The 22272-nt window shown below is 39.7% G+C and overlaps 1 protein-coding gene across 3 annotated transcripts in view; it reads right to left on the bottom strand.

Moving 5' to 3' along the window:
* Positions 1–22272, bottom strand: part of COL12A1 (collagen type XII alpha 1 chain) — a 116464-nt gene that overhangs the window by 1946 nt on the left and 92246 nt on the right. For all 3 annotated transcript variants that reach the window (XM_065911477.1, XM_065911475.1, XM_065911476.1), the window contains 14 exons: positions 20928–21077; positions 18880–18957; positions 17451–17537; positions 15984–16037; positions 14821–14916; positions 13516–13569; positions 13118–13171; positions 8944–8997; positions 7482–7553; positions 3957–3992; positions 3781–3847; positions 2510–2698; positions 1496–1564; positions 583–753 (listed from right to left, as the gene is read on the bottom strand). In XM_065911477.1, the coding sequence (XP_065767549.1) occupies positions 583–753; positions 1496–1564; positions 2510–2698; positions 3781–3847; positions 3957–3992; positions 7482–7553; positions 8944–8997; positions 13118–13171; positions 13516–13569; positions 14821–14916; positions 15984–16037; positions 17451–17537; positions 18880–18957; positions 20928–21077 (1231 nt within the window). The remainder of the gene's footprint in view (positions 1–582; positions 754–1495; positions 1565–2509; positions 2699–3780; positions 3848–3956; positions 3993–7481; positions 7554–8943; positions 8998–13117; positions 13172–13515; positions 13570–14820; positions 14917–15983; positions 16038–17450; positions 17538–18879; positions 18958–20927; positions 21078–22272) is intronic.

Here is a 22272-nt window from a genome sequence, read left to right on the forward strand (position 1 = left end):
AGGCTTAAGAGACTTCTGCCTCCTGTAATTGTCAAATTGTCAAATATTAGAATTTCGTGACAAACTCTTGAAAAATTAGGTTCTAGAGTTTATAAAACACTAATTCCGTGGACAAAGTAAAATAGTGAAATATTTCCAATTGCCTTTACTATGTTATCAAATAGTCTGCCTACACATTAGATTCCCAAAACAAATTTTATATATATTCTTGGCACTCTACAGTTGTACTCAACAAATCCCTGTTCCCAACCTTTAGGCCAAAAAAAAAAGAAAAATTCAATCAATAACATTCTTTGAACTATCAGGAGAAATACAGAAGTTTATGTTGTAATTTGATAAATGCAGAAGTATAGAAAGGAGGAGAAAATAATTATTCAACTCCTATCAGTGAAATAATGTCATAAAATTAACATTGATTCTTTTGAGAGAGACTATTACTACATAATCAAAACACACAACTGAAAGAGTTGCTATCTTCAAGAAATCCTCAAATCAACTTTCCTTCAATCCTAGGGAACTTTATTTTCATACAGGTTTTTTTAACTCAGGTGAATTGGGGTCCCTATGAGGGCCACAACATACCTGGATAGCCTTGTCCGTTGTATGGGATGCTGGCACATTGGGATGAGTCACAGTATCCAGGAGGACCTGGGGGGCCTCGGATACCTGAGTTTCCAGGACGACCAGGAGGACCTGGAGGACCTCTGGAACCTGTGGACCCTGGTGGACCAGTTCTTGATTCTCCTTGTGGACCTATTGTGGGTTTAAAACAAATATTGCCCCCCTTGTTAAATGCATCTCCTAAGGCAGTCAGCAATCCTTTGGCACCTCCACTACAAGACCAGATGAGTCTCTAGCATATGGTGAGAAAACATTTCCTTAGAAATCACCAGTATGAAGCAATGTTATTTCTGAATCTACTGATACTTACTCATGGTTAACACAGATATAAAGATCTAACCTTCAGGGCTGAACATGGTTGCAAAGGACCTTATGGACCTTATGGTGAAGAAAACAATTCATTCTCAATCTAGTAAACAAAATGCATAGAACAACTATTCTTTCCCTCCAAAACCTCAAGGAAAAAACCTGTGAATGAAATCTTGGGATGTGTCAGGATTTCTAACAAGGATATATTTCCTCAGTCTATTAGTCTATTAGCATCTTGAAGAACAGCGGAAGGAACAGGAAATGACGCCATCCTTAACAGTTGTGAGGCCAAACAAACCAAATGGGGGGAAAAAAAAAAAGGAATCCCATAAAAAGAAAACAGCATCCTTCGGTCACTAAAACTCAGACCCTCATATATTAAACTTAAGAGTAAATCTTAAATAGAATGTGCTGAAACTTTTTTTTTTTTTGACAAAAAGAACATAAAAATGAGGAGGATCAAGAGGAACTTCTTGCTCAAATATATACCATGATGATTGGCCTGCCTGAAGTTAACAGGATGAGTTTGCGCCTCTGAGGAGGGCTGTGTGCTCTCAAAACCTACCTGGGGGGCCAGGCAGCCCTCGAGGTCCTGGAGATCCAGTACCCCTTTCACCTTTCTCTCCCGGCAAACCTAAGCAAGGACAGAATGGGAAAACACAGAGGGAAAATTATCTGGAAAAATGCAGTTTTCATCGGAACCGATAACACTTGATTCAAGTAATTCATTTCCCTTAGTAAAAGCAGAACCCAATTTTTCGCAGAAGTCCACTTTCTAAGCCAAAATTCTTTCTAGACATTTGTGTAATTCCAGGTTCATGGCCAAGAAACAAATCTGGCTACAAGTCAGGGGAAAAATTATTTGAAGAAAACAAACACGTCGAATATATTATTTTAGAAACAGTAATTAAGAACAGAAATCTTGAATAAAGAATTAGAACCCACTGAAGACATCGCAAAGGTACCTCAGCTTCAGTGGCCCTATGAGGATGGCATCTAAACCATCAGAATTATAGAAGCATCTAGGTCTTCCCCAGAATGCTAACCACTACTTTCACAAAGTCAGTCCCCAGCATGCTGAAACATCTGGAGTCAGATAATCTTGTTTTTCTCCTTTTCCTTCAATTACACTTATCTACCATGAAATTAAAGCCAAATAAACACATAAGACCAGTTCCAGACCCTGAGTAAAGGAACCAGAAGAATTTGGATCTAAAATCGTAAGGCAGCTTACATTCAGTTGCTGCCCAGCTCTTGCCAGTCAAAACAATTAATAAGGTTTTAGTGCCGGATTCCCTTTGCCAAGAAACAATTTTGCTCGCTAACAACAACAATCAGAAAACGGCATTGTCTTGACCGAGATCTCCTGACAAAATCTTCCTGTTTTCTAAGATAAGGATCTCTATAGCCTGCAGCTGCCTAGAAAGAAAAACAGGTTCAGGGATGCGTGGCTCTTCTGGGGCTGTCCAAACAAGACCAGCGTCATTTGCCAAGCTCAGCCTTCCACATGCTTTTCGACCCAGTTTCTACACTTAGAGATTCCTTCCTTGATGCCTAGGCAGCAGCCAAGAATGCCTACCTCGTTCCCCTGGGGGCCCCTGCATCCCTGGTGTGCCTGGGAAGCCGGGCCGCCCCCCAGGTCCTGGTTCTCCTCTGGCTCCTGCGCTGCCCGGGGGACCTGGGGGGCCTGGAGGGCCTGGCTGGTTGCGACTAGAGTGGTAATCGTTTGGAATCTGGTTCAGCATCTGATTGAATCTGTTCATCTGACCTGAAAATTAAAAGGGATGAGAACATGAAACAGATTTCTCTTAGTATTTAGTGACATTCATTCCTGCCCCCTCCGGCAAACATTTTAATTAGAATCCCAACCCTAAAATAAAACACTCCAGTCATCCCAGACAAAATGATCCCTGATAAGAACACCAAATACTGTCTAGTAAGCCATCAGCATTACTCTAAACATAAAAGACTTGTGAAAGTTTAACGTGCTTCTCATATGAAGCCCCAAGGTTTTGCCTGATGATGTCACTCAAAGAGAACCTTTTTTTAAATTAATAAATGACAGCATTTTTGTGTGTGTGCCTACAGCGGTGATAATCAGGCTTTAATGTAAACTGGAATCACCTGTGGGATACTTCAAACACTACAAATTTCTGGGTCTCATCTCCAAAGAGTGATTCACCAGATTTAGGGTGACCAAGGAACTCATTTCTCACACACAGCATCAGTGACTCTAAAGCAGGCGCTCCTTGGAACCACCCTGGGAGACAGCTGGCCTAAAACTTCTGTAAAGGAAGGCCTTGAGTTGGAGGTCACACTCAGTTTGCAGGCACTGGGCCTTATCACTTAATAAATTTCGTGGAATAAGGAGAAAGAGTCCGTGAATCAAAAGGAGGCAATAGAAAGTTCCCCATCAACGTGGACTTTCCAGGATCAAATTAATCTCCACAGTCCTCCTTCCTTAAGAGTTAGTAAAACTCAAACAGCATAACTTAAGAGATGCAATGATTGCTGCTTCAATGGATACCCAGTAAAAAATTCCAATATTGAAACTGAAAAGCCCTTTTAAAATGTGATTTTGTATCAGACCGAATATAAGGATAACAGGCTACTTTTTTACCTTGGGTTACTGTTTTATCTTGATGACAATCATTAAAATATCATCCGGTTTATCTAATGGGATACAAAACTGACATCTAATGGGATACAAAACTGACAATGTATAAAAAGAAGAGGTTGTGAAAATGAAATAGAAACATTTATCTTAGAAAGTATATATCTTAGAAAACACCCTGCATTTTCCTGCAATTAACTTAAACACACATATATTCAAAGGAAAAGAGATTTTACCACTTATCAATTGTTCACAGACTTGTCTTGCAACTGCTCGCATCATGTTCTGGGAAGCGATGTCTCCCTAGTGAATTAAATCAGTAAGTATGATCAGTGTATTATTTTCATAGTTCCAGAGTTCAATGTTTAACACACAAAATAAACTTGTAAGTCAAATTTTAAGAAATACATACTCTATCACCTTTCTCTCCTTTCAATCCTGATGGACCCTGAAATATAGGAATTTCAGATATTACAAACTGACAAACACAGTCTAAAATGACTTCTGAATGGACATGATGAAAGACAGCAAGGTCTGTTTTCTAACAAATTAGCAAAATCACACATCATGTTCCCATTCAAGTTACTTACCTTTTGCTTGTCTGTAAAAAGGAATCTAATCTGTCTCCCTGTCTCCCTGTCTCCCTCTCTCAGAAGCAGATGTCCTCCAAAATAGTGCTGAGATGTACATTTTATGATCACATTTAGAAGTTATGTATTGCACCTGCATTTTATGATGCCCATTCACAGTAGAGATCTGGAACTGAAATACATGTCACATTGCCCTTGTTTCTATTCTTTTTTTTTTTCATGTCACTATGGCTAGGGAGCTCAGCTGGCTATTGTAGGTTAATCTTGGTTCAGTTCTAGTAAGAACCCATAAGATTTCATAATAGTAAGACCTTCCATCAATTCCCTAACTAAACATGCATCTCTAACTTCTAGTGATTTTGTGCATTGGATATGAAAGGGCTACATGCCTCAGTTATCAAAGAACTTAACCCAAATGGTGGTCCCACATCCAAACACAACTACAGAATTTGTTGTTGTTGTTGTTCAGTTGCTAAGTTGTGTACAGCTCTCTGCGACCCCAAAGACTGCAGAACACCAGGCTTCCTTGTCCTCCAGTACCTCCCAGAGCTTGCTCAAATTCACATCCATTGAGTCAGTGATGCCATCCAACCATCTCGTCCTCTGCCGCCCCCTTCCCTATTCTGTCAGGCCTCTCACTGGCCACAAGAACATCTTGGAAAAAGTCTTCCTTTTAGTGTAAGAAGTTTTTGTCTTTCTGTATATCTCCAGGCTATCCCCTGAAAGGAATACCCACACCACTAAATCTGACGTTCAGATAACATCCCAAACTGCATCTTACTGTCTCCAAGACTTTTGCCTCAACTCCTCAACATCCATCCAACTGGTCTTCCTTTCTCCCATTTTTGCCCCTTTCGAGTCTCTTCTCCACAAAGAAGCCAGACTGTTAATTTAAGAGGAAAATCGGCCCATGTCACTCTTGGCTACTAGGGCTTCTTATCACACTTAGAATAAGTGTGGGCTGGGTCGGCCACATGATGGCCTCTGCCCAGCTACCTGACCTCACCTCTCCTCACTTCCTTCGCTTCAGGTACTCGGATCTCTCTGCTGTTCCATCCACGTGCCCCACTCACCCTCCCTCAGCCTTTGTTCATCTTTCCCCACACCTGGAATAATGTTCCCGCAGATACTCCCAACCTCACTGCACCTGCTCGGACAGGCTCCCTGACGGCTGCATCTGAAATAGCCCATTCACACCACCATAATGAGCCCCTGACCCCTTACTCTGTGCCTCTTTCTTTCATATCACTCATCATCACCAGAAACTATATTATGTATTTACATTTTTGGTCTATATCCCCCACTAGGATCTCCATGAGGGCAGGGACTTTGCCCTGTTTATGGTTTTATCCAGACCCTAGAATGCCAACTAGCACAGTTTGGCACCAATCAAAGGGTGTTGAGTAAATGAATAAAAACATTCCATCAGCAGTTCTTGGAAACATCCACTATACAACACCAGGTATTATATACGTTAACAGGAAGACAACTCTGCATACAAGCAGTAATGACAAGCTAACTAACAAGCTGAGCTAAGTTCCCTGCTAAGACCTTTATACATGCAACTGCTAGTTTTGGTTTTAGAAACTAAACGTAAATAGAAGAGAGAAGAAAAGGAGAGGTAATTTACCGCCTTAAAAGGATGGTTAAAGGAGGGGAACCGGGTAGATAACGTCCAGATAAATGTCACCAAACTGTAGTTGGAAGAAAAAGTGGTGCCTGACTCTCTCTTTACCAAAAGTCTTCCACTCTCATGAAAACATTATTTACCTTGGAGCCTTTTGTAAATTTCAGGGAATCTTTTTTGCATTAATTGCTACTTTATTCCCCCGCCCCCCTTTTTTTTTTAATTTAGTGCCTCTCTGAGATTAGTCTAGTATATATGATTTAGAACTCATCTTTATTGCCAGTATCTTGAGATCTCATTTCAAGTAAAGGAAGTAGACATTTCTTTCAGGGTTCTAGCTGCAGCCATCAATTACATCAGTGATATTCTTATGTTAGACTCTATTTTGGTCATTATAAAAAGAAATAGAATTCTGAATGGGTTGAAAAGTTCTGTGTACTTTTAACTGCTCTTGTGAAGTTTCTGCCATGATTCATTAATGAAAAGAGAGTAATAAAGTCATGTGCTAGAGTATACACAGAGTATGAGGCATATCAGGAGGCCTTTCATCTTTACGCTGCTTGCTTAATTTTATGTAAACGTAGAAGACAGGCCATGTCACATAAAGATTCTACCCTAAGTTAGTTTGACATTAAACTGTTGTTTTTTTTTTAACTTGGGTTTATACTTGGGTTTATACTTTTTTTTTTAACTTGGACAATACTTAAGAAGAGAGAAGTTCCATTCAGAGAACAGCTCTGATAGGTGTGCCATCACTAATTTTGGACTTCATGACCTTTGAAATAAATTTTTATATTTCAGAATTCTACTCAGACAAAAAACTGCTTAAAATACATTTATTCTTCATAGACACAAATAGGGGAGAGCTTGTAAGGAAGAATATGGAGCCCAACAGTCATTACAAATATGTGCTCAGTCATGCCCGACTCTTTGCGACCCCATGGACTGTAGCCCGCCAGACTCCTCTGTCCATGAAATTTTCCAAGACAGAAAAATGGAGGGGGTTGCCATTTCCTACTCCAGGGGATCTTCCCGACCCAGGGATCAAACTCCTGTCTCTTGCATTGGCAGGCAGATTCTTTACCACTAGCGCCACCTAGGAAGCATTCAGTTTTGGAGATACAAATTTGAAAATAGAAGATATGCATTATACCAGCTCAACTATTATTTTAACCAAACATTTGATAAACAGAAAGGTAAACTGGATATGAGTTGGAGCAGGGCAGTGTAAAAAAGTAAGATAATGGATTAGATAAATTCTTTTAATTCGGGGGCTAATGCTCTAGCATCCTCAACAGAAGGGGAAAGAGTGAGTGGCAGGGCTACAGGACGCTCACAAAGGGTTAACTTCTGCAGAGCATCCATGGAGGCGCCATGCACCATCATGTGTTTTTCTATCTTAAGCTGCATACCGCTCCTAAATAAAAAGAATGATTCTGCTGACCCAGCTCTGAGTGTTTATACAGTGCAGAAATATGTGTCTTGGCTCATAATCCCATTCTCCTTTTAAAGAAACCCTATGACCACAGTTTTCAGCCCAGAATGTTATAACTTGGAGAGAAAAATTTTAGAACTAGTACCAAGTTAAATCCATGGGTTTAGCATAGTTTCAACAAATGCTTCAAACGTATTACGGCAGAGATAACATAAATACGCCACAGTCTTGCAGCCTCTTCATCACTCACAGTGGAATGACTAGGCATGCAAGCCATCCACTTACTGGTCTGCCGTGATCTCCCGGCTTTCCTGGTTTCCCACTTGGTCCTGTGACTCCTGGAGAGCCTGGGCTTCCCTGAAACACACAGGCAGAGAAACAAAAAGTTACCATGAAGGAGGAATCCCATGTAAAGTAAACTAACAAAGCGTGGAAGGTTTTGAAAGCTTTCAGCATATTAAGGAAGAGTAAAATCAAATTTAAGATAGCATGGAGAAAAAAAATCTTGAAAATTCCTATTCAGTCTTTATGGAGTGTATAGTTGAAAAATACATTTGAAACCATTTGAAAAATATATACATATACTGTCTTTAATCAGTTTCACCATTCACAGACTGGGATCCTAGTAAATTGGCTACCAAGTGAATTTACAGAAAGCAATCTCTGTTCGTTTATTTCTGTTATCAAAATAGAAAACACATCAAAAGACAAGAGCGAAAACTTTGTTTGGGGGAGAAATTGAGAAGGTATCTGAGCACCATGTGGTGGAGTTCCCCTTACCTCCAGGAAGTCGGAGCTCAGCCTAGAAACTCACTTTTTCTTTGGTGCATTCGAATAAAGTATAATTCTCTTCTATCGTATCAGCACCCTCAACCCCATCAAAACCATACGAATTTCTCCCTTTTAGCACAGCTTTAAGAAACTTTAGCCATAGTTTAGTCTGTGGGGTCGCAAAGAGTCCGACATGACTGAGCGACTTTCACACAGCCATATTTTAGTAAAATATTTATAATATTGCTAGTCAATACATTATCTTCTAAAGCTAAAATTTCCTTAAAATGGAATCATCAGATTTCTATAAAACAATCCTCTATTCATCAATCATATAAAGGTTAATCTCTGTAGTAAATACTTTAAATGAAAGTTTACTGTACATTTTCAACTCTACTTGAGTACATATATATTAAACATAAATCATTCCTATCCAGCCAGAAGCCATGAAGAGCATCCATTACCTCCAACAATGTAATTGCGATCTCACCTGGATGCAGATATACAGATACTTTTTTCAGAGTCAATGGCCTCAGTAATTTTCCCAAAGATCTTAATTAGAAAACCTACTCAGTAAGAATTACATCCTCTGAATGACTTAAAGCTGTTCAGTAATTAATATCCTTAAAATTCAAATATCATAAGCTACAGACTCTTAAAATTCTAGAACAGGAAATGACCAGCAAGATCATAAAACCCTACTTAAAGTACACAATGAAGGAACTGGGGCACTAACCAGTTAGAGATATTTTTCTGTTTTTCAAATATAACTTGATTAAACAGAAAAACTATTTTAACACATCTGTTTTCTCTAGCCGATTTTGATTTAGGAGAATAAAAACAAGCAGGTCCCTCAACAGTGCGGTCCACAGCACAGATGGAACATGCCTCAAAGGTCAGGTTTCTGAACTTTTTCCTAGCAAGTGGGGGTGGGGGGTCAGGACAGGGAGACGATTGTCACCCATTCCATTCTTACCGGTGGCCCAGGGGGGCCCCTGGGTCCCATTGCTCCATCTTTTCCAGTAAAGCCCTATTGTAAAAATGAAATTAAGTGTGGATTAGTGAAATAATGACCAGCCAAAACGGAAAGAAACAAAACAGGATGATAAAAGTGACAGATGAGATATTTAGCCCAATTGCAGGTAACTTTTCAATATAAAGACAAATATGTCCCCCAAAAAATGCTTTCCATTTAAGTTATGCCTTTTACTGAATAATTCAGTTTTAAACTCAGCCATTTATAGGGTTACAAATAAAGTCATTTTAAGAATCAAACTAGTTTTCTCCAAAGAAGGCAGTTTCCTATTATGAAGATACTGCCTTTTGCTTTTATAAGAGTATAAAGAAATCTACAGGAAGACTAGCCCTTTCTACTGAAAAGTCAACATCCATGAACTGGCCTCGGAAGGATCAAAATAGGATGAAGGGAATGTTGCTAAGGAAACCATGTGATGTCATAGAAGATGCAGGAGAGGCCAACCACCTGGTTAGAAAACCCCCTTCCTTGCTTCCAGGCAGCCAGGACAGGACCACTGTTGCTTCACTCCTGGGTGATTTCTCTCCTCCCCTCCAAGAAAGAGGCAAAACTACCTTAACTCCACCACTCAAAAGAAAGGAAATCCTCAATCCTCACTTAATTGTTTAGTGATCCATCTCTCCTCATCTCACAGACAGGCTAGACCCATACCGGGTCAGGTTGACAGGAGAGATCTACCTAGGAGTAGCGAGCATCTCTGTGCAGCTTGCACACTCTGCCTGGAATGAGTCACTCACTGCCCGCCTAGTATTCATCCCAAGTGCGGACCTCTGAAATCCAGCCGAGGATTTCTGAGTCAGGCAGTTTTTTATGGTTGCTGCATTCCTCTGTCAAAGGAAATTTTTGCCTCCTTTGAGAATAAGTGATAATTTTATGCATATTCTTGGATCCTAGCAAAAAGTCAAGATCATTTGGATCACTGCCTGCATTAAGTGGACTCCCATTGATTTTACAAAAGAGGAAGTTTAAATTATTTCTTTAAAATTGCATTAGAAATAGTCTGTCCTTTCAAAAAAAATTTAGAAACTTATAGAGATAAACATTTCAGACTGTTTTCTGGAAGATCCAGTCCTGCTTAACAAAAAACAGACTCTTAAGTTCATCTGATGTAACATCAACACCACTCCTGGGAGCCACTTAAGAAGCAAAAATGCTCTGAGTATGGTTCGGACAGTTGAATGTCACCTAAATTTCCTCCAACCACTGTGGAAAACACTCTTTTTCTTTCATTTTTTAAGGTAAATATCATGTCTATGAATAATCCTCCTTCAATCATCCTAAGAACTTCCTGACCAATCATTTTCTCTGTTTTCCTTGCTTTACTGAGCTATAATTGACAAAATCATATATATTTATGGTGTACACGTGATGTTTTGATACATGTAGACATTGTGAAATGATTACTACAATCAAGGTAACACATTCATCACCTCACAGAGCTATCATTTTTTATGTGGTGAGACTATTTAAGATACACTCTATTAGCAAATTTCAAGTACATACTATAGTATTAACCATAGTCGTCAAAATGTACATTAGATCTCCAGAACTTATCTGGCATAACAGAAACTCTGTATCCTCTGTCTAATATCTCCCCATTTCTCCCTCTTTTTCAGTCCCTGGCAGCCACCGGCTTCCAGGAATTCAGCTTTTTTGAGATTTCATACATAAGTGAGATCATACAGTATTTCTTTCTGCACTTTGCTTATTTCAGGTGGCATGTCCTCCAGGTTCAAGGTTTATCCATGTTTTGGGAAATGACAGCATTTCCCTCTTCTTTTAAGGCAGAATAATATTCCATTATATACATTAAACATATATTCACATATTAAAATATCACATCTTTATCCACTCATTCATGGGCGGACAGTTAGGTCTAACCAGTCATTTTCTCTTAGAAGTAACATATACCTAAATTGGGATGAGGCAGATTCTATTCTGGTGACCTCAGAAGGGCTACCACTGAGCCATCTGCAGAACTTTGTGCTGCAATTTTTTTTCTTTTTTTTTTTACTTTCCATTTTCAAAGCTGCAGCAGTTATTGCTGCTTCCCTCCATGGGAGGGTGGCCAAGAGGACCTGTGGTTGCTTTCACAGACGCACGTGTATGACTTGCCTGAACACGTACTTGTCTTGCTACTTTCTAACAGTCCGCAAAACTGTGGCTCATTTGAAAATCGATCTGAGCTGAAGGCAACCCAAGCCTCTTGCCTCTGACAACTCCATCCAGGTAGGACAGCTTCCTTCATCACCATGGTCTTGGGAGTGCTCTCCTGAGCTTTATTCTCTTCTCTCCCACCACAAGTTTCAAGTTTCTTCCTTCCTTCCTTTCTTTCTTCATCCCTTCCTTCCTCCCTCTGTCTCCCTTTCTTTCTCTTTTGACTGAGATGCCTGCACCCAAAGTCTAACTTTCCAAAATCATTTATGTTCCATCAGCCATAACTCCTACTCTCAGCTTTAGTGACAGGAGATTGAGTGGTAGGTACAAGGCTATGATGGAAAAAAGATAAATAATTTCCTGAAAACTTTCCTCACTCTCAACATGAGGGTCCTGGGTTGCCTCACCACAAAGCTGGATTCACAGATTAAAATGTGAGAGTGAAAAACACCGTCCTTCCCACCCCTTCACTTTTTAGGGAAGCAGTGATGGCGGGGATGGCTGCCTGACCGCCACCTCAGAAGGAGCGTGTAGATGGGGTGGGCGCTGACCACCCAGCGAGTCTGCATGGAACCCATGCTGAAGCACGTGCCAAGCCTACATGGCTTCCACAGTAGCAGTGGCAAGGGAGGCAGCCCATCATTACTTTTGTTTTGTTTTTTTTTAATTTTATTGGAGTATAATTGATCTACCATGTTGTATTTCATTTCTGTTATACAGCAAGATGACTCAGTTATACATATGTATTCTTTTTCATATTCTTTCTTATCATGGCTTATCATAGGACATTGAACTATATTTAATATCCATCATTACTTCCTGAATGTGATATTTTTGGTTTTGATGACTGATTGCATAGACCGACTGATCACCCTTGCAATATCATTGTGGTCCTTTATTATGAGACAAGAATTCAAATAAAACTAGAGTGTCAGTCTCAAAAGAGTCAGAAGAATATGTATAAGTACCAGTGGGTCCCAGGCTCCCAGAGAACAGTTTTCTCTTTGACCTCATTTTCTCATAAACTCAAGAGTTGGCATTGGAGCAAATAAATTTCATTGGCAAATCATCCAACACTTGGTATTATCTGGGCAAAACTTTGCTCCATCCGATTGACCCAACTTTTCTGCCCCATGGGGTCTTGGAGGTGTTAAGGTTAACAAATCAATGCATGAGTGACAACTATTACAGCCCTGGCCCTCTCAGAGCCTGCTGCTAGTCTTGTGTTTTGACTTGATTAGTCAGAATACAGACAACACTCAGACTGCTGTCTAAACTAGAAGGTGATGAAGTCATTAGTGCCTTGGTTCTGAGCAGCTCTAAAACCTTCTATTAAAGCGTCTGTGGTCTCCTATGAAACCAAATGTTTCTGTAACGTTAAACAGAGCACAGAAGCCACTGTGCTTCTCATCTACTTGTCCTAGAAAAAACTGGGTCTCCTTCACTGATCTCCTCATAACTCAAGAACAGACCTGAGATCTGAAATAAGCAAAATTCCTACTAAGTTCCAGTTGCTACCATCAGAGGCCTGCAGATGGTATCTGAGTTCTGAAGGTGTAGAAAAGATGTCCCTGACCACATACAAAGTGCCACGGGAATCAAGACTATTCTTAGAACTACATAAAAGATGCCTCATAAAAAATTTTTAATTTTCAGATTTAACGCAATTTTCTAGGATTCTTAAATCTCTTCCCAATGAACCAAAATTCATTGGTTTCTGAGTATGCTGAATTTTTTTAAATTTCCAAAATTCTAACGACTCATTTAAAGTCCCACCATTTTGTTTCATAGACCTTGAGATTGCCCTGGTGTCAGCTGGCCCACTGATATTAGCTTTTCTGCCTCCTATGAGATATGTAAACTCTGCATTTTCAGCCACACCAACTGAACTATGGGGGGGTTAATTAATAGGCAATAATCATGTCCAATGTCGTTAGAGGCGCACAAGAACACTTACTCTGTCTCCTGGGGGGCCCATTGGTCCTGGTGGGCCAGGTAATCCTGGGGTTCCCTACACAAAAGGAAACAAACAAGAAAACACGGTAATAAACTTCTTGTGTGAGGAAAGGAATTTGTGCCCTCCAAAATGTTTGGGAGAAAAGTGAAGGGACTCTGCGAAGGAATAGAAACTCATCGCAGAGCCAGCCCGCGAGGGAGACGCTAGCTCAGTCAACAAGCCCAGACCTGCCTGACTGCACAGCCCCAGCCTGAAGCCTCAGGCCAGGCGATGGAATAGAAATCGGCCAGGCTTCTGCTCTGCGGCTTAACCTTGGTTCACCTTCTGAGGCACTACGAGGGGAACTTTGCAAAGAACACTTGACAAGTCAAGAAAAGGCAAGGTGAAGAACAACTCACAGTCCGGCCTGGAAGTCCTGGCTCTCCGGCATCGCCCTTCATTCCCTGGCGACCCTGGAGCAAGCAGTGGGAAAACAGGTCTCAGCATTTTACAGAAATTAAGTGAAAAGGGAAGACGTGAGTCATTCCTGAAATCTCTATCACTTCATAAATCCAACGAAGCTTATTTTTGAAGGGAGATGAACAAATTATTTTGGGGACTGATGCTCACTTTTTAAACTACAAATGCTGTTATAATTTCCATTTATCATGTTATGGGATCATTTTATATAATCATGGGATAATATGCCTTTCTTTTAAAAGAACCCAAGTTGAAGGGAAAACTATTTTTATTATTTAACATATTTAATTTGGTGCTAACTGTAATGGAGAGTCAATGAAATGTAACATAACTTTGTTCTTTATAACTACATGCTAGAAGACACTTGTTAATAGGCAGATCTGAATTAAAGCTGATAATTTAATAGTAGTAATAAGAAAATAAATAGAAATAAAACTCCCCCAAACTCCCCTTGGATATATGAAGCTAAAAGTAGATGCATTCAACCCTGTTCCTTTTTTATAGCTGCACTGAGAGGTATGCAGGATCTGAGTTCCCTGACCAGAGATTGAACCTGTGCCCCCTGCAGTGGAAGCTCAGTCTTAATCACTGGACCCCTAGGGAAGTCCTGCATTCAACCCTTTTGAGTGAAAAGAAAAACCCAGTTCTTTCAAATGTTTCAATTCTAGCTATATCTAATATAGATTATTTTTTTCTCTAAATGCTAAAAAAAAAGTCTTTAAAGGGAGTTTAGACCTAAATTTAAAACTATGTAATTATCTGGATTCTTATTCATATGCTGTATTTGTTTTATTTTAAACTATAGAAAAAAGTAGTTAAATAAAACACCAGCCTCAAAAGGTAAGACACTTCTCCTAAGTTCAGATTGGCATTAGGAATAAAACAAATTTTTATTGAAGTAATGACCTAGATAAATAAGTCATAAATATCAGACAGAACCCCAGGGCCTGCCACAGACTCAAAGCCATTTCAAAGCTTTCAGGATATTAAAGGATATTTGCATTACTTATTAAAATAATTTTTAAAGGTCAAAGAAGTAGCAACAATTTTTCCTACAGTTACATATTATTACATATGCTATTTACATATCTGAAATTACAGTCACAGGAAGTCATCTCAATGACTAAACTTGTTGAGTTTTCTGAAAAAACACTGGAATTTGGCAAAATAGAGTAGAAAATGTTCCAGTTAAATTCAACGTTAATCCACCATCCTCATTTCATACAGAAAGTCTTTGTGCTTACTTGTTCACCGGGAATAGAGAGGCCATTGGGTCCCTGAGGGCCTGGAGGACCCTGGGGACCAGGAGGACCTGTATCTCCACGAGGACCGGGGGGCCCCTACATACAGAACAGAGAAACAAGCACAGTCACAGACCGCCCTTCCAGGGCTGTCTTCACAACTCTAAGATACCAATCAGAATCTCTGCAAACGTTTTAGAAATCATCCCATCTATTGGGTTGACCAGAAAACCCAAATGAAGTTATTGGCCAACCCAATATAAAAGCATTTATTAATGTCATTCCTCTCTTCCTTTGACTACTCACTAAAAGAATTAGAAAGTACAATAAATTCACAAGTGAACTTAAATTTCCAAACCTCCTATTTTAACAAGGGAATAGGTTTCTTAAAAACTAAAATACATCAAATATATTCATATCTATAGTCCTAGATTCATTCAGAAATCAAACCTCACAATTCACTAGATTTGATTTCTTTTAAGCTGGTCCTGATTCCTCTTATACTTGGGCTGATTTCTGGGACTAACACATGTCTATATCAAGAAAGGAAAGAGCAGGTACGTTCACTCAATGTTGGAGCTTCTTTGCAGGGTGTCCAGGTAGAAAAGGACAGACCTGGAGTTAGACAGACGTGGGTCAGCACCCCAGCCTCACTTTCCTGAGTTAGCTTAATGATAAAAACTACACATCACCTTCATAATACATCCTCCCAAGATGCTGGAGTTGTCTTACAGACACAGTTTTGAACCGGTAGAAGAGGCCAGTGACCCCCAGCGAAGGCAGATGTGGCTGGCTCGGCTCTTTCTCTGAGAGAGATGAACGCTCCCCAGCACCTCTAGTGGGACTCTGCTCCTTGAGGGGGATCTCCCAGCTGATGGCCAGGTCTCCCCCTCTGCTTGCCCATGTGACAGCAGAGCTCTTAGGTGCTTCTTTAGGTCTCCCGTGGGCAATTCCCACTTCAGTGACATGCCCTGTACGTTCCTTTATCTGACTAATCTAATCTACCATTTTGACATCCAGAGGCAAGACAGAGATCATTATATTGCCTAAGGCTCACTAAACTTGAATCAACTTGTTCAAGGTCACATTACCCTGTGAGCGGAAATTTGAATAACGAGACTTCAACATATAGGTGAAAATGTAAATGCACTCTAAAATATACTTACAACTGCCCCGTTGACACCTCTTTCACCTCTCGGACCTTTAGCACCAGGTCCTCCCTAAAATACACAGAGCACATTTATGGTGAACATAGGAAACTAGGAAAAAGCCGATACATAAAAATTGCTTTAAGAAGCAGCGCATACTCCAGACAACCAATACTACTACAGATATTTATGAAATATGGAAGTAAATACTTTCTATCATACAAGTGTGTGGGAAAGGAGAATTTCAAAACATTCTTAAGGATCTCATTTTTATATTCTGATCTTTCCTTAATTGTTAGCAAATTTTGAAGTTGATTTGAAAATTTGAGGTTTACTTTTAAAAAAAGCATTAAATACAATATTTAAGCATTTTGGAAAGGAAATAAGGAAAAAATCTATTTCAGAATTATATGAGTGTATTCTTCAGGAAAAATAACATGCAATAAGAAGACTCTCTCAGAATCTCAGAACATGTAATTTAGTAATAGGAATTCAGAGACCTGTTCACTGAACAAAGAGGAAATAAACATGATACTGACATGTTATCTTACAATTAGGAAAAAAATTCCTACTTCTCAAAAACATCGAAGTCACATCCAGGGTATAATTTTATGATTATAAATATAAGTCAGGTAAGTCACTATTAATTAAAGAAAATAAATGATGTTAATTCCAGATATATTTTGATTCCATATATGAGGAGCTGGTTTGTAATTAACCTAAAATCAATTTACATTATTTGTTAACAACCATGTATAGTAAAATCTGGTGTTCTAAGGCTCTTTAAGCTGTTTCTATGTTAATTAACCCATGTTCTTAAAAGAGGTCAATAAAGCTTAGTGGTACCATTTCCATTCTGAAAAGCCAGCCCAGGTCACATGTAATTGATCAACAGGATCTAACACTGTACTCTTCAATGTTTTGCATTGCATTTTATTGGTCTCCCCTCCTACCCGCATAGAAAGACCTGGTCAGTCTTCTCACTCAGGTTATTACTAACACCAACGCTTTCAACCAGAGTTTATAATATCATCACATACATAAATTATCCTCTATATGTTATTCTATGATATGCTTGTTAATAACATACACATATCCTAGGTTCTAAAGATTTTTGGGGTCAGCCTCTCAATCATGGCTCCATAACATAGGTATAAGAAGCTTTCAGGAGATGTAAGCAATTTTCAAAATCATGTAATTACAGAGAGAAACCCAAATCCATATCTTGAAAAACTCTTGAATGCTAGCCCATATCATTCATTCTCATGTGAGTAGAGAAATGTGTTCAAATGCTTTAAGATTTTCTTCTGGATTTACTCCAGTTCAGATCTCAAGATGTGCTGTGAAAATGGTCTGCAATTCATCTTGTTCTGTCCTAGAACACACCAGTGGCTGGAAACATTTTATCCACAACACACTGACCAAAGAATGATTATGCCAAAGATTTAACTGGAAATACTAGAAGGACTATTTCAGTTTCCTTACTGCAGGGCCGGGGGGTCCCGGAGGTCCAACGCTGTCCTGTGTACATGTGCAAGCATTCGGAAGAGCTGGGCATTTTGCTTCATCTCTCTGAAATTTGGAAAAGAATATTTATCTCCGAATTGAAAGTAAACACAGCCTCTTATCCTCCACACCCACTTATCTTATACACACAGGGAAATCTATTTCCCAACTTAAAGGAATAATTTTTAATTATGATTACAAAGTCTTACACACCCAATCTTGCCATGCCCCTTTATGTCTTTAAAAGTTTTGCTCTAGGAAATCTCACATAAGATATGTTTACAAAACCATCATCAGGACCCCTGGTAATTTAATCCAATTCTCTCTAGTCTGGTATCAGAGAAATGCTGAGTGTTCCAGATATGGACGCCCATTTCATTCAGAATAAAATTTAAAGTCCCTTCCAGAGCCTACAGGCCTCACACGGTCTGCAAAACAGCACCCCACCACCTTGCCCCCCGCCCACCGCCCACCACCTCCCCTCTCCTTCACTCTGCCCCAGCCCCCCTCATCCACTTCTTGCTTCTCAGATGTTCAGGGCACCTTGTGGCCTTAGGGCCTTTGTGCTTACAGTCGCCTCTGGTTGGAATGCTCTTTCTCCATCATCCACATTGCTTGTCCCCTCACTTCACTCAGGTCTCTACTTAAAACTCACCTTATCCCTGAGGGCTGAGGGTAATCTCCTGGCTACCTGTCCTTGTAACCTGGTTGGTTTTCTCTCTATTTCTTTTCCCTGGATAACACAGTGTACACCTTCTTATTAACCTCCTCTCTCTCTGCCTTTCACTAGAACATTCCCTTTCACTGCTATAACCCCAGCTCACAGGATAATGCCTAGCCTATAAGAGGTGTTCAGTAAGCATTTGCTGAGTAAATAATGCACACTCATTGTGTGGGTGCGTGCAGCTCACTATTTGCCTAGAACTTCAAATCCTTCATCAGCATTCAACTTCGTAACCATTACCACCTACACAGATAATATGGGGGAAGGCCATCATCACTGAGCATTTCTACTTAGACATCCAGAGAGGTATGATGGCTGATCCTGTAAAGGATTTAATAAGCATTTATTGTAAAATGCTGGTATTTTACAAGCACTAGGAGGACTCCGCAGTAAATGGGTTTATCAGACATGCTGATTAAAGCAGGACTTTTCTGACTATGCCTAACCACTTTGGCTGTTAGGGAGAATTTCCAGATGCGGTCCTCTACATTCTTGACTTTCAAGGGAGGGCTCCCCAGCCTGAGCTGCGGCCGTTGATGAGCACACACACCATGCGTGTCCCTGGCTCCGTCCTGAACATGCAGCTGCTGAGGGTTACTTCCTCTCCCAGGTCATCCTCATCCACATCTCTTATTCCTCGAAGACTAATCAAACCATGACAAAATTCCATTCTGTTTCACTTACTCTGGAGGGAATATCACAGCATCTGTCTCTACTGGTCCACACCGGACTGCAGACAATATCAAAATTCTGGATTTGGAACTGTAAACAACCAACAGCAACATGAGCTACAGATGCATGAAAAACATTTCATATTAACATTTCCACATTTTAACCTCTGCTAACTTCTCACACAGACTCTCTTGAGGGTTCAGGCAATGAGAGCAATGTGATCCTTACCTCCTAAGAGCAAAAAAACCTATGCCTCAGAGAAAGGGACAGTAAAGCAAAATGCATATGTGATGGTCCCACTTCTGATTCATTTCCTTACCTAAAATGAAATGTCTCATTGAGTTTTTTTTTTTAAGAGAACATTGATTTCTTTATATCCTTAAAAATGATGGGTGCATTTAATTCAGAATTTTAATTTGAAGACTACACACATTCAAATCAACTTTTAAGAGTCTACCTCTGTAAAAAAAGAGTAACATTTTTAAAAATTCCTCACTTAAATTGATGCTCTTCTTATAAATTCTTACTCAGGGGCTAACTAATAATTTTATGTTTACCTTCAGCTTAACTATTTCAATATATATATTTTTTCTATCTTTCTACACTTAAAAAAACAGAGTTCTTTGGATAAAAAAGAAAAGGTCACTTAGATATAGTCATTCTTTTATGAACTTAATGTAATTGTTCTATTTAAATATTAAACCCAATATTCAATAAAAGATTTTAATTGCGATTATATGAAATTTGCACTAACTAGTTCTCGCCTCATGGCTCTGAGAGTAAAGTCTGCCTGCAACGTGGGAGATCTGAGTTCGATCCTTGGGTTGGGAATCTCCCCTGGAGAAGGAAATGGCAACCCACTCCAGTACTCTCACCTGGAAAATTCAATGGACGGAGGAGCCTGGTAGGCTACAGTCCATGAGGTCACAAAGAGTTGGACACGACTGAGCAACTTCACTTCAACTTCCCATGGTGAAAGCTAGGAGTGTTTGCCAGTTCAAGTTCTCCATTGAGAGTTAAAAATTTCATTTCTGAATAGAGAAGAAAATTCTGTCCATGGAAGAAAGCTAAGCTCAGGAACAGCAATTGAAAAAATAATAGAAGGGCTTCCCTGGTGGCTCAGCAGTAAAGAATCTGTCTGCCAATGCAGGTGACACAGGTTCAATCCCTGATCTGGGAAGATCCCACATTTCATGGGGCAACTAATCCCAGGCACCACAACTAGACCCTGGGGGTCACAACTACTGAGCCCACGGGATGCAACTAGAGCAGCTCATGCCCTAGAGCCCATGTTCTACCACAAGAGGAGCCGCAGCGATGAGAAGCCAAACGCCACAGCCAGAGAGTAGCCCCCGTTTGTCACAACAAGGGAAAAGCCTGAACAGCCAGAAATAAACAAGCAAAATTATCTTAAAAAATAATAGAAGCCAAAAATAGTAGCCCTCCTTTCAGAACAAGGTTATTATGAATCAACATTTATTATGAACTTAGCCCGGGACAATGAAAACCTCGGGTTTTAACAGTCTATTACTAAATAGCATTGTAAAAGGGTTGGCAAGCCCCCGCCTCAAGCTTAAGCCAATGACAGTTGTGAGGCGGCTGCCACCCTACACTCGTCTTCCTTCGAGGCAGGCCTGACCCCTCTGTGAGGGAGCGTAGCTCTGTGACGGTCACAGAGTCCACAAATGCAAAATGCCCTGAATGCACAAAGCTGTGTCAACAGTTCCTACTTTTGAAAAGCAAAAAAATGAATTCGTTTACATTTCACTGATTCTCCTGGCAACCGTTTGTGCTGTACTCTCCAGTTTGATTCGGTTTCAAGTCGACTACATGATGTTCTCTGGTGCCCTGACATCTTAATTTGCTTCTAGCAGTAAAGCATATTATCATGTTTTGTCAGTAGCGTATTACCTCAGTGTAACTTCCAGTGTTTCAATCTAACCAAGATATAAAACAATTAAAAACATCATCAAGGGAAAAGAAAAAGTACCAATTACTTTGAAAAATGTCATTTCTATCTTCGTACAAGGTACCAAGAAAAATAAAACTGTGTTACTTACTGTGGCTGACTTCCTCTCCCCTTTAAGCAGTTTTCCAAGAATTTCATAACCATCAGTGGTGATATTTCCAGCTTCCTTGATATCCTTCTCTACAATCTCATAGCAGTCGATGTAAATCTTAACACTTTTCGAGGTCACTACGATATGAACCTAAAAAGATCATTTGTTTTCATTACAAAATTTCTATCCAGAACAATATGGCTGACTTCTACATATATCAGATCACACGTTAAAAAAATGTGTACTTAAAGCTATTCATGAAATTAAAAGACGTTTGTTCCTTGGAAGAATAGCTATGACCAACCTAGACAGCTTATTAAAAAGCAGAGACATTACTTTGCCAACAAAGGTCCGTCTACTCAAGGCTATGGTTTTTCCAGTAGTCATGTATGGATGTGAGAGCTAGACAATAAAGAAAGCTGAGCACCAAAGAATTAATGCTTTTGAACTGTGGTGTTGGAGAATACTCTTGCAAGTCCCTTGGACTGCAAGGAGATCCAACCAGTCCATCCTAAAGGAAATCAGTCCTGAATATTCATTGGAAGGACTGATACTGAAGCTAAAACTGCAATATTTTGGCCACCTGATGCGAAAAACTTACTCATTTGAAAAGACCCTTATGCTGGGAAAGATCAAAGGAGGGAGAAGAAGGGGATGACAGAGGATGAGACGGTTGGAAGGCATCACTGATGGACATAAGTTTGAATAAACTCTGGGAGCTGGTGATGGACAGGGAGGCCTAGAATGCTGCAGTCCATGGGGTTGCAAAGAGTCAGACACAACTGAGCAACTGAACTGAAAGCTATTCTCATTCCAAATCAAGAGCCTTGGACTAAAAATTCAAGAACCAGGTTGCAGTGTCAATGTCATTTAATTTAACAACATCAAATTAAATGAACCACTTAACCTCTCTGAGTCTCAATTTCCTACCGCTATTATACATTACTATAATTTCTTATTTTCCCCACTATGTACTCTTCCTGAGATGGCTAGAGATAATATAGCAGATGAGATGATTCTTTAAACTATAAAGAGCTTTTCAAAAAAAAAAAAAAAAAAAGCAAACTGACAGATACAGAGAACAAACTTGTGGTTACCTATGGCGGGGCACAGGGGCAAAATCAGGGTAGGGGATTAAGAGGTACACAGCAGTGTGTATAAAATAAGCTATCAAGATACACTATACAATGTGGGGAACATAGTCAATATTTTATAATAACTATTAAAAATAAACTAGAAAGTGAATTAAAATACAAGTTAATAAATCATTAATAAATTGTTATACTCAGAACAAAGGAGCCTCGAATGTCTTCCACTGATTTTGCTAAATTCAGTTTTTAATTTC

The sequence above is a fragment of the Muntiacus reevesi genome, chromosome 19 (genome assembly GCF_963930625.1).
Source record: "Muntiacus reevesi chromosome 19, mMunRee1.1, whole genome shotgun sequence".
NCBI lineage: Eukaryota > Metazoa > Chordata > Mammalia > Artiodactyla > Cervidae > Muntiacus > Muntiacus reevesi.